The sequence below is a fragment of the Canis aureus genome, chromosome X (assembly GCF_053574225.1).
Source record: "Canis aureus isolate CA01 chromosome X, VMU_Caureus_v.1.0, whole genome shotgun sequence".
Classification (NCBI taxonomy): Eukaryota; Metazoa; Chordata; class Mammalia; order Carnivora; family Canidae; genus Canis; species Canis aureus.
Window position 1 is genome coordinate 112,500,110 of NC_135649.1, and position 16,600 is coordinate 112,516,709.

Consider the following 16,600-nt stretch of genomic DNA (forward strand, 5'->3'; position numbering starts at 1 on the left):
ATCCAGCAATTCCATTTCTGAGTGTTTATCCAAAGAAAACGAAAATACTAATTTTCAAAAAGATAAATGCACCCTCATGTTATCACAGCATTATGTACAACAGCCAAGTTAGGGAAAGAACTTAAGTGTCCACTGATGGGATTGAATGGATAAAAAATTATGATACATACATACGCACGCAAACACACACACAATGGAATACTATTTGACCACAAAAAAAGAATGAAATCCTGCCATTTGCACACATGGACCTTGAGGGCATTATGCTAAGTCATATAGAGGAAGATAAATACTGTACGATCTCATATGTGGAATTTAAAGAAACAGACAAGTGAGCTCATAGATATAGAGAACAGACTGTTGTTTGAGGTGAGGGAATGGGGTCAATGGGTATAAGCTTCTAGTTATAAAAAAATCATGGAAATGTACGCGTGGTGACTATAGTTAATAATACTGTATTGCATATATGAAAGTTGCCCATTATGAGAGTAGATCTTTAAAGTCCTTATTCTAAGAAAAAAATTTTATAACTATGTATGGGGGTAAATGTTAACTACTTATTGTGATGATCATTTTGCACTATATACAATTTTTTAATTTTTTATGTTATTTTATTTTTATTTATTTTTTTAAGATTTTATTTATTCATGAGAGACACAGAGACAGGCAGAGTCATAGGCAGAGGGAGAAGCAGGCTCTCCACAGGGAGCTCGATGCGGGACTCGATCCCAGGACCCTGGGATCATGACCCTGAGCGAAAGGCAGATGCTCAAACACTGAGCCCCCAGGTGCCCCCATATATACAAATATTAAATCATTATGTTGTACTCCCCAAACTAATATGTTATATGTCAATTATACCTCAATAAAAAAGGATGGTTAAAAAACAGGAATTGCAGGAGAGACATGGAATTAAGCAGAAATGTGGGAGAAACAAGAATTATGAGGGAGAAAGAAGCAGTATGGGAAAGAATGAAGCATTGTAGGGGAGAATGGAAGATTGTGGGTTATAATGGAGAACTGTGAGTGAGAACAAGGAATTCTGGGAGATATAGAGACTTGAGGAGGGATGAGGAATTGTGGGAAAGACAAGGTATTGTGGGATGTATAGATAAATGATCTCTTGCATTGCTCCCGACCTTCCTGCATGAGCAATATCCCTCCCATTATGGCTACACTCTTGTGGTCCATCTGGGCCACCCTTCTATTACGCTCCCTCACATCTCTCTGGTCTCTGGCTGTCGCCCCAACACTTTTCTGTAATTCTTTATGTCCATGCTTATCATTTCAAAGCCATGTCTCTGGACTCCACTGGGCCAATACTTCCTGTTCAGATCACACTCCTACCGCTGGCGATTCCTTTCATTCACTCCTGGCTGCTTCCTACCTCCCAATACACTTATTTTTGGCTAGGCTAAGTCCTCCAAGCTCAGCTGTGAGCACACTTCTATCTAGGACCTTGCTTCTAATTCTCTGTTATAAATGAGCCTTCACCCAACTTGCCAGACACCTTCACTGAAGGTCATGTTTTTGTGACCCACCTGCACCATGTCCCTACCAGTCAGGCCATGACAAATGGGCTCAGTCCTAACACATTCCCTTCTGCATTCAACATTCCTCTCCCTCCAAGATCACTCCTCAGGCTGGCCTCTGTGTTAGTCAATGGTCACTCTCCTCCCATCATAGCTCTACCCCATTCACACGCACTGGTAATGCCCCTCTCATCCAGCCATGCCCCTCTCAATTGGGCTATCCCTTTGTTCTCTGCCCATGCCACATCCTTGCAACCTGCCATGGCCATGCCCATCCGGTTCCAGGAAAGCTAGGTACACTCTGTCTCAACCAACCCTACTGTGCGTGCCATACTTCCTTTGCTTCCCACTGGCAAGACCTGGTCCCTGGTACCTCAGAGAGTGCCTGTGGGTGGGGAGTGCTGAGGTCCTGAGAAGCCTACTCAGGCCCCAGGGCTTGGTTCCAGTGGCATCTGTATAATGAAATGAGGGCATGGACCCATGATCCTTGTCTAAAATATAACTTTCCTCAGGTTTCTCCTAGCTCAAAACACCATGACTTGATGAGAAGCAATGTAGTCGTTCAGTGGGTGAACCCAGCTTGTAGATGGGTCACAGAACCATATTCCTCCCAGACAGTGTTCATGTCCATTAAATCTGTGTTCCTTCTAGCCAAGTTTCATGTTCTCTAATGTGACCCGGAAAACCTGTTCCTTCCAGTTCTTCAGCTGACCTTAAATGCTAGACAGATGCAGGGAGTAAGTAGCAACCCTGCATTTCCTGATATCTCCTCCCAAAGACCTTTCCTAGGCACCCAGGGTGCTCTGGCTGTCTAGGGACAGAACTGACATTACCCCACTTACACTGAAACTCCGGCTGCAGCCCTGTGCTCTGAGATCACTCTGCTAGCTTTGCTCCCTCCATTTACAACTCTGAGTCTGAAAGAAAAAAAAATGAAGAGGGTATATAAACCTTTTTTCCCCATCCAAAAGTCTCAGAATGAACACTCCTGGGGCCAAGGTCCTCTTCATTATCCATTCAGTCACTCATTCACTCAAACCATATTTATCAAGTACTATAGTTCAGTGACTGATGAGCCTCAAGGAGCTTATAGCCTGAAATTGTCCCAAGTTGGGTTTTGAAGATAAGAAATGACTGGAGAGTAAAGGAAGGTGTGTTATGGGAATTGATAGGTGGAAAAGGACTTGGTAATGCTAACGTTATTTTGTATACTGGGACTCACAAACTGGATGATGCTCCGGTGGCCTGGCCCACAGCACAAATCTAAACCTAAGTCAGCCTGCACTTATGGGAAATATCTGCCAGGGTGACCATGCCAGTCACGATCCTTCAGCTCTGTTTTAGCAAGCCTACCTTACTCTAGAAAATAGGACCCGCCAGCCTTATAAAGAAATCCTTGGCTTCCTAGCCAATTGTGCTCTGTTCCAGGGCTGCCCCTACTAATGCTCTATGAAACTCCTCTTGCATGAAATCCATGGGGAAAAATGCTCCCCTGCTTGTGAGGCACTATACTCCCTAATCCATGTATTGTTTTCCCTTGAATAAAGGACATCAAACTTGTTACTAAATTGTATTATTTTTGTCATTTGACAATAACGACAGGCCTACTTAATCTGATTAGCAGGAACATTTGGGGCAGAAAAACATAGGAAGCCACTTTAGTCATATTTACTAGGGCTCCTTTCTCGATGAATTCTCAATAAATCTTCACTGAATGTATATCCCTTTTTTAAAAAAAATATTTTATTTGTTTATTCATGAGACACACACACACACAGAGAGAGAGAGAGAGAGAGGCAGAGACACAGGCAGAGGGAGAAGCAGGCTCCATGCAGGGAGCCTGATGTGGGACTCAATCCGGGGACTCCAGGATCAGGCCCTGGGCCAAAGGCGGCGCTAAACCACTGAGCCCCCCCACCCCACCCCGGGCTACCCACTGAGTTGCTTTTTATGTAGTTAGCAAGAGATTACTTCTTCCACAAATGATCTGAGGCAACTTATGAAAATATAGACAATGCTAGATAAACGAAATAGTTGAAGGAATCAAGGAAAGGGGAGCTGAAAAGAAAGAGAACAGTGCAGCTAGTGATAAGATGAGCAAGTAGACAAGCAGTTAGATCCTGAACCTCCCCCTTGTGAGCACAGAGGAAAACGTCCTTGTTAAAGGCAGGCCAGAGATTTGACTATAAAACTGTGAATGCCCATTGAAAGAGAGAATGATAACCATTTTAAGGTTTTCCAGTGTTCATAACATAAAAGCTAGGGTTTTTCTTTGATTGATTTTGGGAAGTAAAGCTTTCTCAATCTTTAGTACCAAAAGAAATCCTGATTTCTCATAAAGATTATGTAGCGAGCTAAATGGGACATAGGTGTCATAAAGAATTGCACAGTTCCCCTTTCATGTAATTCATTGCTACAGTCACAAAGCACAATGCATGAAACCATACCCAAACTTTCCTGTTTAACTAAGTAAAGCACACAGGTCCTGAATGGTCTGGCCTAATCCATGGTACAATTTAGATTATTGTTCCCCAGGACGGCAAGTAGGTTTCAACCCACATTTCAACTCTGATCCATTCATAGTAGCTGCCTGAGTAATGTCTGGGAAGTTTCGCAGCTGAAGGAAGGAAAGAAGAAGGAAAACATTTTGTGATTGATCAACACTATGGGATGAGTGAGTGGCTGCAAGCAACAACCAATCCAGTATCTCCGATTCATAGGAATAGAGGTCTTTACAGTCTTCCAGAAACATTTCTCATTAAAGGGCTGCTGCTAACTATTCACACAGAAGAAAGTATAAGATCATTTTCGCTGGCCAAAACTTAAGGGCAGAAGCTTTGAGATATTCATTTATATGCTTTCTACATCAACTAGGAGGAGGGTGGTTTAAGATTCTGTTATTAAAATGAGAGCTTCCAGCCAAAGTGGTACATGGTCTGATGCCCCCTCTCCCTCGTTATGAAGGTTGGCAAAGGAAGTACATCTGGACAGCGCTAACGACCTCTGGGTAAACTCCTGCAGGCAGCCCAATAGGCAATCAAAGACTGAATCCTACTTCGTGCAAGGCTGTAAGATTTTAGCCTAGAAAAGCAAGCATTATGTGTCCAGACCATGAAAAACTTTCCGGGTAACATCTAAGAAGCAGTGTAAATAATTAAACCTCTAGGAGAAAATATCAGAAGGCTCCGTACCATCTCGCTTTTACTACATCAACCTCATGATTTATTGGTCTTCATTCACAGGATGAGACACACAGGCACTCATGCATTTCATTGAAGAAACTGTTTTTTAAATTCCCACTTTAAGAAGATGATGTTGGCAAAACTACGCTCGGTTTGTCTATTTTTTGTTTCCAAGCAGTAGTGATTCATTTTCATTGAAGTAAGACAATGTTAGCCTACGACAAATAAGTCAAAGTTCATTATGGTTATGGCTGTAAAATTAGCCTACAAAACTTTTTTTTTCTCAAAGATTTTTTTTATTTATTCATGAGAGACATAGAGAGAGAGAGAGGCAGAGACATAGGCAGAGGGAGAAGCAGGCTCCATGCAGGGAGCCCGATGTGGGACTTGATCCTGGGTCTCCAAGATCACGCCCTGGGCTGAAGGCTGCACTAAACCACTGAGCCACTGGGGCTGCCCTAGCCTACAAAACTTGATGAGCCTTTTAACTGTCACAGTTTCATAAGATTTTCTTGTCCTAAAAGGGAGCATAAAATATCAGGATGGAGACAAAAATATTCCAAAGCCTTGTTTATGATAGATCCTGGAAACTGTTTTGTTTTTTCTGCCTAGGAATGAGAAAAAAAATGTATTGGGCTTCATAGAAATCAAGTTTATGATTAGGATTAGTCAATTCAATTGTGTTCAACAGATATTCCTGAGCCATTAGAAATACAAAAAATGAGGGACGCCTGGGTAGCTCAGGTTGAGTGTCTGCCTTTGGCTCAGGTTGTGATCCTGGGTCCTGGGATCGAGTCCCGCATTGGGCTCCCCACAGGAAGCCTGTGTCTCTGCCTCTCTCTCTGTGTCTCTCATGAAAAAATAAAATCTTTAAAATAAAAAAAAGAAATGCAAAAAGTGAAACAAATACAGTCCCTGTTCTCCAGGAAGTTTCAATTTTGTAGGACACAAAAGCAAATCACATTGGCAACACCTGCACATACAAATGTGAAATAAATACTATGAGAATGCAGGAAAGGGAGAGAATACAAAGTTAGCAGATTGGACAAGTCAGTCATAAAACTCAACCAAAAAAGCAAAAAAGAGGGGGGGAGGGGAATTTTCTCAAAGTAGTTCATTGAGATAGATCTGGAATAATGGCTAAGACGTTCATAGGTTAAAAAAAAGAAAAAAGAAAAGAAGGCTCACGGTGTTTAATTCAAGGAAGCAGGTGTGAAAACAAACGCATACGAAGGACAGAGGTGAGATGGGGCTGGGTGCAGGGACTGGAAGGTTGGAGGGCTCAGGAGGTGGGGCGGGGGGCGGGGGCATCGGGGTAGATGCACCTGAAGAGCCAAGTTGGGTTCAGGTCTCTGAGGCCCAGGAGTGTGGACCACCTGCCACAGGCCCCGGGTGCTGATGAAGATTTCAGGGTGGCAATGCCTCCCCTGTAAGTGCCAGTGTGAAGGGTGTTGGAAGGTGGGCGCGGCATTCCAGGGCCCGGGCGCTGTCCAAGGTCCCGTCGGACTGGCGCCACCAGGCCTGAACAGCCAGGCAGGGCCTGGGAGGCTGCGGAGGCGGGAAGGCCGGGGCCCAGGGATTTGCAGGAGTGAAAGAAGCAGGCCAAGGGGACTTGGGAAGTCATCTGTCAGCCACGTGGGCCTCATGCCACCGTGTTCTGGACCTCCGTGATTGCGCCCGCCTGGAAGTGACACCTGGACTTAAGGGTACAGGAGATGTGGTTCAGGTGTACCCCTTCCACACCGTTCCAGGGGTTCACATTGGGAACAGATGGGAGAGGAGCAGCAAGGGGTGGAGCGGCTGCTAGCTCACCTGTAAAGCAGTTCCTGAACTCATGGAGCCGGGAGGGAAAAATATAACGTCACCAGTGTGGTCCCTGAAGAAGCTCCAAGAAGGACAGCTTCGTTGGGATGGCAGTGGGGGGGGGGGGTTGCAGCTGGTAGGAGATCAGACCCCGGGGGTGGTCCAGGGACCCTGGAACAAGATTGGGTTTGGAGCGCATGACTGGGCGCCGGGGCCACAAGAAAGAGGTGAGCCCTCAGCTGCCTCCTACCTCATTGTCCTGAAGGTTGCTCATCTTTTCTGCGTCTCCAAGGGTGACACTTACTACACATACAGCTATGAGGTTTTCCTCAGCGTATGACATGTGACTTATTTATTTGTACATGTGAACAATAAAAGTAATGATCCCAATTTGTCAAGGTGTCATTGCCAAATATGGTCTCCAATATACTATATCCTAAGTTGCTGTTTCTGATATTGGCAAACTAGGAAGCAATATGTGATCCCTTACCCAAAAGCATCTGCGCAATGCAAGGGGCCCCATTAGGTTAAAACAGAGTTCCCTGGCCCTGGCACTAGTGACATTTAGGGTCAGATAACTCTTTGTTGTGGGGGGCTGTCCTGTGCATTGTAGGATATTTAGCAGCACCCCTGTCTCTACCCACCCATTAGAAGGCCATTGAAGTCCCCATCCCTGTCCCTCAGGGCCACACCTTAACAACCAGAAATGTCTCCAGACATTTCCAGATGTTCTTGGGGGAGGGGGTGCAAAATTGCCCCTGATTAAGAACCACTGAGTTAGGGATGCCTGGGTGGCTCAGCAGTTGAGCTTCTACCTTCGGCCCAGAGCGTGATCCTGGAGTCCCATAATCAAGTCCTGTATTGGGCTCCCTGCATGGAGCCTACTTCTCTCTCTGTTTGTGTCTCTGCCGCTCTCTCTCTGTGCCTCTCATGAATAAATAAATAAAATCTAAAAAAAAACAAAAAAACACTGAGTTAAAATATAATAGGTTTGCATAAAAGCAAAAATCTTTTATCCCCGTATGTATCTTAACCTGATGACAGCTTGAAGAGAGTAGAATCATTTTATCACCTCTATAAGTATTCTGGAAATGTTGGGATATTTATTATAAGTCTCTTGAAATTGTTTATTATATACATACATCAATTTCATTCCAATTAAACGATGAAGAATCACACTTGATTAAAAATCTACAATTTCAGGGTACTTGGCTGTATCAGGGAAAAGTACTGGGAGTTTATGTATTTTCTGCAGTGCTACATTTATTTGAGTGGCTACGTTAAGAAAAGAGTGACCCGGTGGCACAGCGGTTTAGTGCCGCCTACAGCCTGGGGTGTGATCCTGGAGAGCCGGGATAGAGTCCCATGTCGGGCTCCTTGCATGGAGCCTGCTTCTCCCTCCGCCTGTGTCTCTGCACGCCCTCCCCCCCCATAAATAAATAAGTAAGTAAGTAAATAATAGATTAATTAATTAATTAATTTAAACAAAAAAGAAAAGAGTGACACTCCACCAAACAAAGACAGTTGGCCTAGAGGCACCTGGCTGGCTCAGTCAGTAGAGCATGCAACTCTTGATCTCAGGGTTATAAGTTTGAGCCTCATATTGCAAAGTAGATTACTTAAAAATAAAATCTTAAAAACATCTATGACTTCTATTGTAGAAAATTAGTGAGTGGTGCTAAATATAATTGAGACACTAGTTTAAAAAATGCAGCCTTTTTACCTTATGAGAGGTTTCCATACTCAGTGATTAAAGGTTTTACTTGATTTCTTTCAAAGTGTCACAGCCAGACACATTTCCCAAAAAACAATAAAAATGTGCAGGGGCACTTGGGTGGCTTAGTTGGTTGAGCCTCCGATGCTTGGTTTCGGCTCAGGTCATGATCTCCTTGGTCCTGGGACTGGGCCTTTGCAATGGGTTCCATGCTCATCAGGGAGTCTACTTGAAGATTCTCTCCCTCTGTTCCTCCCCCCCCCCACCATGCTCACACACACTCTTTTTCTCTCTCAATCTCTCTCTCTAAAATAAATAAATAAATCTTTTAAAAATGTACAGAGTAAAAAATAATAATAAAATAAAAATGTACAGAGTAACATAATATTTTATTTTTATTTATTTTTTAAGTAGGCTCAATGCCCATCATGGAGTCCAACACAGGGCTTGAAATCACAACCCTGAGATCAAGACCTGAGCTGAGATCAAGAGGTGGATGCCTAACCAACTTAGCCACCCAGGCACACCAGAGTAACATCATATTTTAAATGGTTTCACAGTTTTCTGTAGTAGATTTAGTCCTATAGGTTTAATAAATTTCTGTTTGTGATAATTAAGTGGAATAATCAGGGTCAAAATTCAAAAAGGACATTGACCTCTACTACCTCTTGTTTAATTGCAAGTAAATGGAGTATACATATGCTCACATGCTTTTTACAGAGCTATGAACTTTTAAAAGTTATCTTGCATGAATTAAATGAATGATAGATACATATGTCTGCTTTCCATGTGATTTCTTTTTTTAATTTTTTTTATTTATTCATGAGAGACACAGAGAGAGAGAGAGGCAGAGACACAGGCAGAGGGAGAAGCAGGCTCCATGCAGGGAGCCCAACGTGGGACTCGATCCTGGGTCAGCAGGATCACGCCCTGGGCTGAAGGCAGGCACTAAACTACTGAGCCACCCGGGCTGCCCTCCATGTGATTTCATATTTAATTTACCCTCCAGGGCAGTAGATCAATGTTATGTATGAGAAACTGCTTTTCAATAGTGTTGTGGAGTATGAAAATACACAGAAAAATCAGTTTCTTTTTCCTGTCTTAAGAGAAACAGTGCCTTCTGTATTGCTCATTGCAACAGTAACCTCAACTTTTTATCTTTGTTCTCTAAACTCCAAACATTGGCAGTAAATAGTAACATATTCAGAATGATTGAAACTGCTTTGTCATCATTATCACTGTTATTGATAGGTTATTGGGCTTATATGTGGAACTGCTCAAATGAGCATTGTATGAAGCAAATTACATAAAGATGACTCCTTTGAAAGTTCACTACTTAAAACTTGTACATAGTAAATTTGTGCAAGATATTAAAAGTTATAAGAAAGTAGAGATAGTATTTGAGAGGCAATAATCCTAGTGTCCAGTTCCGTTTTCCATCTATTTTATTGAGATCTCCATGATGCTATTTATCTTTTTTTAAGATTTTATTCATTTATTCATGAGAGACACACAGAGAGAGGCAGGGACAGAGGGAGAAGGAGGGAGAGGCAGAGGGAGAAGCAGGCTCCCCGGGGGGAGCCTGATGCAGGACTCAATCCTGGAAGCCCAGGATCACACTCTGAGCCGAAGGGAGATACCTCAACCACTGAGCCACTCAGGCATCCCTCTATAACACTATTTAACAATTAATTTATTTTTAGTACTTTCTATGTAATATGTGACTTATGGTGTCTTTGGATTTGAAATCAAGTTATGAACAGTGTCTCATATTTGTCACTTGAGCTTTTGTCTTTCTATTCACCTGACTGGACCTATAAAAGTTGACATTTTGAATCATGACATTTTGGGCTGCACATCTGACATTGTCTTTTGTTGTTGTTAAGCAAATCCAAACATAAGAGTACATCAGTGCATAGTCAGAAATTTGCTTTATCTTGACATAAAAATCTTACTACCTTAAGAAATTGTATATTTCATAGCTATTTAATATTATGATAAATCTGCTTTATTTTTTTTTAAGATTTATTTATTTATTTTATGATAGACATAGAGAGAGAGAGAGAGGCAGAGACACAGGAGGAGGGAGAAGCAGGCTCCATGCCGGGAGCCCGACGCAGGACTTGATCCCAGGACTCCAGGATCGTGCCATGGGCCAAAGGCAGGTGCCAAACCGCTGAGCCACCCAGGGATCCCCGATAAATCTGCTTTAAAACAATATGAAAGTCATCTATATTGCTTTTATTGTAAAAAAGGAAATTTGCCCTATGAGCACAGTATTCATTTGTGATTCATTTTAAAAGAATATTGTTAAAAAAATAAGAATATTGTTAGATGCTTATTTGAAGTTATGAATGAAATATCTTTGGATATTAGTGGGTAAATTGTACAGACTTCCTCTTATAAATTCTAAGATTAAAAATGCATCAATGTACTTCAGATTAATAAGAATGCTATTTAAAATAAGATATATACACATATATATTTAGTTAAATTTGAAAGGAACTTAGAAATGTACAAAACATTTCATCCTTTTCTAATTACTGAGTTACAGAAAAAATTAAAACTATAACTATTTTGAAAATGAATAATAATGAAATCACTGTACGTCTACACTTCTTATGTCACATGGCCAAAGAAATAAGAGGAAAATTCACAGCCACAGATATTTTCATTATTAACTAAGACTAAAAATAAATGAGCTTACTTACTAGTCAATTCAAGAGTTACAAACAGGGATGCCTGGATGGCTCAGTGGTTGAGTGCCTGCCTTGGCCCAGCAGGTGATCCTGGAGTTCTGGGATTGAGTCCCACATCAGGCTCCCTGCATGGAGCCTGCCTCTCTCTGTACCTGTGCCTCTGCCTCTCTCTCTCTCTGTGTCTTTCATGAATGACTAAATAAAATCTTTTTTTTTAAAGTTACAAACAGAACAACAAAACAAGTATAACAACTAGAAGAAGGACTTGATAAATATAAATAAGATGGATAAATCAGAACACAGAAAGAATAGAAAAAAAAAATCTAAGAACCTGTTCTTTGAAAAAACAATACCAAAAAAAATAGCAAAATTTCTGGCAAGTCTAATGGAAAATAAGAAAAAATTAATGTATTCACTAGCAAATATATAAAACATGGAAACAAATATAGATTTTTTGGGGAAATAGTCTATACAGCTAATGAAAATACTGGAAAATCTGAATGAATGAAATGACTTTCTCAGAAACTGTAGGGAATCTAAATGGACTCAGAAAGAAGTATTAAATCTGAAATAACTAAACAATGGAAGGAATGGAGTTTTCAAAGAACTTGCCCCAAAAATGCATGGTCCAGATTATTTACCTGTAAATTTTTTATTTTTATGCTTTTCAAATATTTCACTTAAAAAAAAAAAGATTGGGATCCCTGGGTGGCGCAGCGGTTTGGCGCCTGCCTTTGGCCCAGGGCGCGATCCTGGAGACCCGGGATCGAATCCCACATCGGGCTCCCGGTGCATGGAGCCTGCTTCTCCCTCTGCCTGTGTCTCTGCCTCTCTCTCTCTCTCTCTCTGGGTGTGACTATCATAAATAAATAAAAAAAATTAAAAAAAAAAGATTTTATTTATTTATTCATGAGATACACACACAGAGAGAGGCAGAGACAGGCAGAGGGAGAAGCAGGCTCCCTGCAGGGAGCCCAATGCGGAACTCGATTCCAGGATCCTGGGATCACAACCTGAGCCAAAGGCAGACACTCAACAACTGAGCCACCCAGGTGCCCCTTGAATATTTCTCTTCTTTTCTTTTCTTTTCTTTTCTTTCTTTCTTTTCTTTTCTTTCTTTTCTTTTTTAAGATTTTATTTATTTATTCATGAGAGACACAGAGAGAAAGAGAGGCAGAGATACAGGCAGAGGGAGAAGCAGACTCCGTGCAGAGAGCCCGACATGGGACTCGATCCCAGGTCTCCAGGATCACACCCTGGGCTGAAGGCGGCGCCAAACCGCTGAGCCACCTGAGCTGCCCCTCCTTGAATATTTCTATACACAGAAAATGTTGGAAATATCTTTGCGCGATTTTCAAGGTGATATTATAATGACAAAAAAAGAGAATCTTCAAGATTTAGCACCTGAAAAGGAGCCCACATGCTATTCTTCTTATGAAAATAGGTCTAAACATCTGAGGGGAAAAAGTAGCAAAATAAGTCCAGTAGCATGTTAAAAATAAACAAACTGAGTTTATAGAAGGATTGGATCAATGTAAAGAAATGTATTAGTATAATGCACCAACTGGTAGAAACCCAATGATTATACTGATACTGAGAAGGCAATTGATAAAGCTCAACATTGATTATTGATAAAAAGAATTTTTAGTAAGCTAGAGATACATTATATTTAAAATGACTCACAAGATCCTGTGGAAGAAGACAAGGGTCCATGTTTTTCCCACCATTACATCAGCCCATTCTGATAGTGTCACTACAATGAGACAAAACAAGAACATCTCATCATCGGCTCGGTATTATTGTTGAAAAGTAAAAGAAAGAATTTGAAGTATGTTTACATAATATGAAATATAGGATTGCTTTCCAGGAAAATTACATATCATAAATTTATTTTTTTAAAATATTTTATTTATTTATTCATGAGAAGCACAGAGAGACAGAGGGGGGCAGAGACACAGGCAGAGGGAGAAGCAGGCTCCGTGCAGGGACCCCAACGTGGGACTCGATCCTGGGTCTCCAGGTTCATGCCCTGGGCCAAAGGCAGCACTAAACCTCTGAGCCACCCGGGCTGCCCAAAATTATATATCAAATTGAAGGGAAGAGGGGCACCTGGGTGGCTCTGTCGATTAAGCCTCTGCCTTTGGCTCAGGTCATGATCCCGGGGTCCTGGGATGGAGTCCTGCATTGGACTCCCTGCTCAGCAGAGAGCCTGCTTCTCCCTCTCCCTCTGCCCTTCCCCTGCTCATGTGCGCTCTCTCATGTTCTCTGTCTCTCTCTCATCTTTAAAAAAAAAAAAAGATGTCATTTATTTATTCATGAGAGACACACAGAGAAAGGCAGAGACATAGGCAGAGGGAGAAGCAGGCCCCATGCAGGGAGCCTGATGTGGGACTGGATCCAGAGACCCTGGGATCACACCCTGAGCTGAAGGCAGCCCCTTAACTGCTGAGCCACCCAGGCATCCCAAATAAAATCTTAAAAAAAAAAAAAATTGAAGGGGTGAACTAATAACTGACAAAGGATGTGCAAACACAAAAAATTTGAGAAAAATGAACACTTTGGCACAAAAAAGGGCCAAGGATCAAATAAGCAATTTACAAGAAATACAAATGGCTGTTCAATATGTAAAACGTTCCCCTTTACATGAAACAAAGAATTGCAAATCAAAGCAGTATTCATACACTGCTATTCCGTGTGTACTGCCAGAAGATTTTTGAGGACCATGGTATCTGGTGCAGGATGCTGGAAAATGAACATGCTTATGCTGCAGAAAATATGTACACTGATATAATACTTTTGAAAAAGAAATTAGCATGTATCAAAATTTTACAGTTTTGCATAACTTTGAACCCCAGAATTTAAATTTTAAGATTTTATACTGAAGGTATTGTTACAAATGAGCAGAAAATTGCTAGCCTCCAGAATATTTATCACAGTATTTTTATTACAGTAAAAAAAAGAAAATTAGTTTTAAAAGCATGTGATTATGCCCATAAAATGAACACATTAGGCAATCATTAAAACTTTATCATAGAGGAACATTTAATGATGTGGAAATACATTCAAAATATACTATGAAGTTCAAGGGAGAAGATGACAAAGTTTCATAATAGTGCAATCCCGGTGTTTTACTGAGATATAATCAATGTATAGCTGTGTGTAAATTTAAGGTGTATCATGTAGTGATTTGATACATTGATATATTGCAATATAGCATTAGCTAAAACCTCTGTCATGTCACATAATTGTCATTTCTTTTTTGTGGTGAAAACAATTAAGATCTAGTCTCTTAGCAACTTTGAAGTTGACAATACACTATTATTGACTATAATCACTACACTGTACATTAGATCTTCAGAACTTATTTATGTTCCACTGGCAAGGCTGTACCCTTACACAACATCTGCCCATTCCCTCAATTTTCCTATCCCCAGCCCTTGGTACCTACAGTTCTACTTCCAGTTATTTAGTAAGAAGAAACCTATCTGTATTTATGCACACACACACACACATACACACACACGCAAAGAAAGACCAAGAAAAATATGTTCCAAATATTTAGAAAAACATTAACAATGGTCAGTGATGCTGATGGAATTACAAGTGGTTTCTACCTTTCTCTTTTGCCTTCTCTGTTATTTTCTTTTTTTAAAAAAAATATTTTATTTATTCATGACAGACAGACAGAGAGAGGCAGAGACACACAGGCAGAAGGAGAAGCAGGCTCCATCAGGGAGCCCCCCCCCCCCCACCCATGTGGGACTCCATCCCCGGACACCCTAGGCCGAAGGCAGGTGCTAAACCACTGGGCCACCCAGGGATCCCCCGTCTCCGTTATTTTCTATAAAGGACTTGCATTGTTCTTTTCTCTACCTTTAAAAAATGATACAACAAACATTGGGAAATCATAATTCAAAAGGGAAGATATTTTCTTCTTTTCCCAAAATGGCTTAATTCAGCATTTTACTGTCTTCAATCCTAGTCACATAACTGATTAAGCAAGAGCAAAAGAGAAACGTTTGATATGTTTATGAAGTTTAAGGCTAGAAGGAGGCTGAATCACATTTGTCTTTAACATGGCTTTGTTCTCTGATGCAAATAATTAGCTTTGTTATAATCTCCAACTACTGGCTTTTGCTTCCCATGAGGACTTTATCTAGTCTAACATTTCCCAAAATAACTTCATCTAGTCTGACTTCGTTTTCAGGGGTAAATTATGTGAGCTCTCCCTTCTGGGAAATTCCCATTTCACCTAATAGTGAAATTGCTAGAATGATGGGCCTAAGTTTTGGCCACCTCTCCCTCTAATCCAACTTTTCCTGACCCTGTACCCTTGCCACCAAGATGAGGGAGAGGAGAGAAGCTTCCTCAGGTGGACTTCCCAAACAGAAATGGGTCCTCTCTGCTAAAATATCACCCCAGCTAGGAGGGGGAAATGACAGGACTCTCAAAGTGTTGCAGAAGTGTAGTTGTTGATCTTTTTCTCACGGCTGCTTTGAAAATCCAAGTTTTCTATTTAACATCAGGGTCACCCAATCTCATTTTTTCCATTCTGGTTTTCAAGCAACAAGGTGGAATTTGGGGACTGAATTCAGGAAGAGGCAGTGTGGTAGAGAGGAAAGCCCCGACATCCACCTGCCTGGGGGGGCTTGGCTTCTATTGGCATCCATAGAATGCCCACTAGGGGAGACTGTCTTCTGCTCATTATGGTAATCCTCAGAGCATCTCTGAGGCTTTGTTGCAATTTCAGTTTTGACCGATGATGACCAGTGAAGACCCAGTGCAGTTCAGTGTGGTGGAGACAGGGTTCAAGTGACACCCCTTCCCTTCCTCCCATTGCCACCAATGCCTTTAACACCGGATCCTCAGTTCCCTCATGTGTAAGATAATTATAACAACAGCGACTGTGAAGGTGCCATGTTGAGGGTGAGAGAAATAATCCAGTAGATCTAGTTCATGGCAGGAAACTCTTAATGACTGTGTTCTAGCAGCACTGACTAATGTAGTTGCTAGTCACATGTTTCTTTTTTTTTTAAGATCTTATTTATTACACACACACACACACACACACACACACACACCACAAATAAGCAGAGCTGCAGGCAGAGGGAGAGGGAGAAGCAGACTCCCTGCTGAGCAGAGAGCCTGATGCAGGACTCAATCCAGGACCCTGGGATCATGACCTGAGCCAAAGGCAGATGCTTAACCAGCTGAGCCACCCAGGTGCCTCGATAGTCTACAGAAATTAATAGAACATTCCATTTCTCATCAGCACTAGCCCCCCTTTCAAGCGGTCAATAGCTACCTATGTCTGGTGGCTACCGTGTTGGATAGTGCAGATGTAGAACATTTGTATCATCACAGAATGCTCCATTGGACAGCACTGTTCTGTATCATGAACTTTGAATTTACACCACCACCAGAGCTTAGGGCTGACCAAAAGGATTCCCTTTGAAGTGGAAGCACTCCCCGGATGTTTATCTGTGCAGGTGAGAGTCAGGTGAGGCCCTTGGAAGGGCATCCTTTGTTCACCAGAGATAGAAAGGGGTGATGTTTGTTTTCCAAATTAAGATAGCCTATCTAGGAGCCAGCTATCTTAGCTCTGAAAAGATGGAAAGTTGGAGCGAAGGGAAACGTCTAGAGAGGGCTCTGTTCTTTCCACAGTGCCCT

At 41.7% G+C, this 16,600-nt stretch overlaps 1 protein-coding gene across 4 annotated transcripts in view; it reads right to left on the bottom strand.

Annotated features, from left to right (window-relative positions):
- The window catches only part of CA5B (carbonic anhydrase 5B), a 133,051-nt gene that overhangs the window by 70,285 nt on the left and 46,166 nt on the right, over positions 1–16,600 (bottom strand). The window contains exon 2 of one of the 4 annotated variants that reach the window (XM_077888849.1): positions 12,614–12,683. The exons of the other annotated variants lie outside the window; for them this stretch is intronic. Coding sequence (XP_077744975.1) covers positions 12,614–12,643 — 30 coding nt within the window. The 5' untranslated portion in view covers positions 12,644–12,683. The remainder of the gene's footprint in view (positions 1–12,613; positions 12,684–16,600) is intronic. 4 annotated transcript variants of the gene reach the window in all.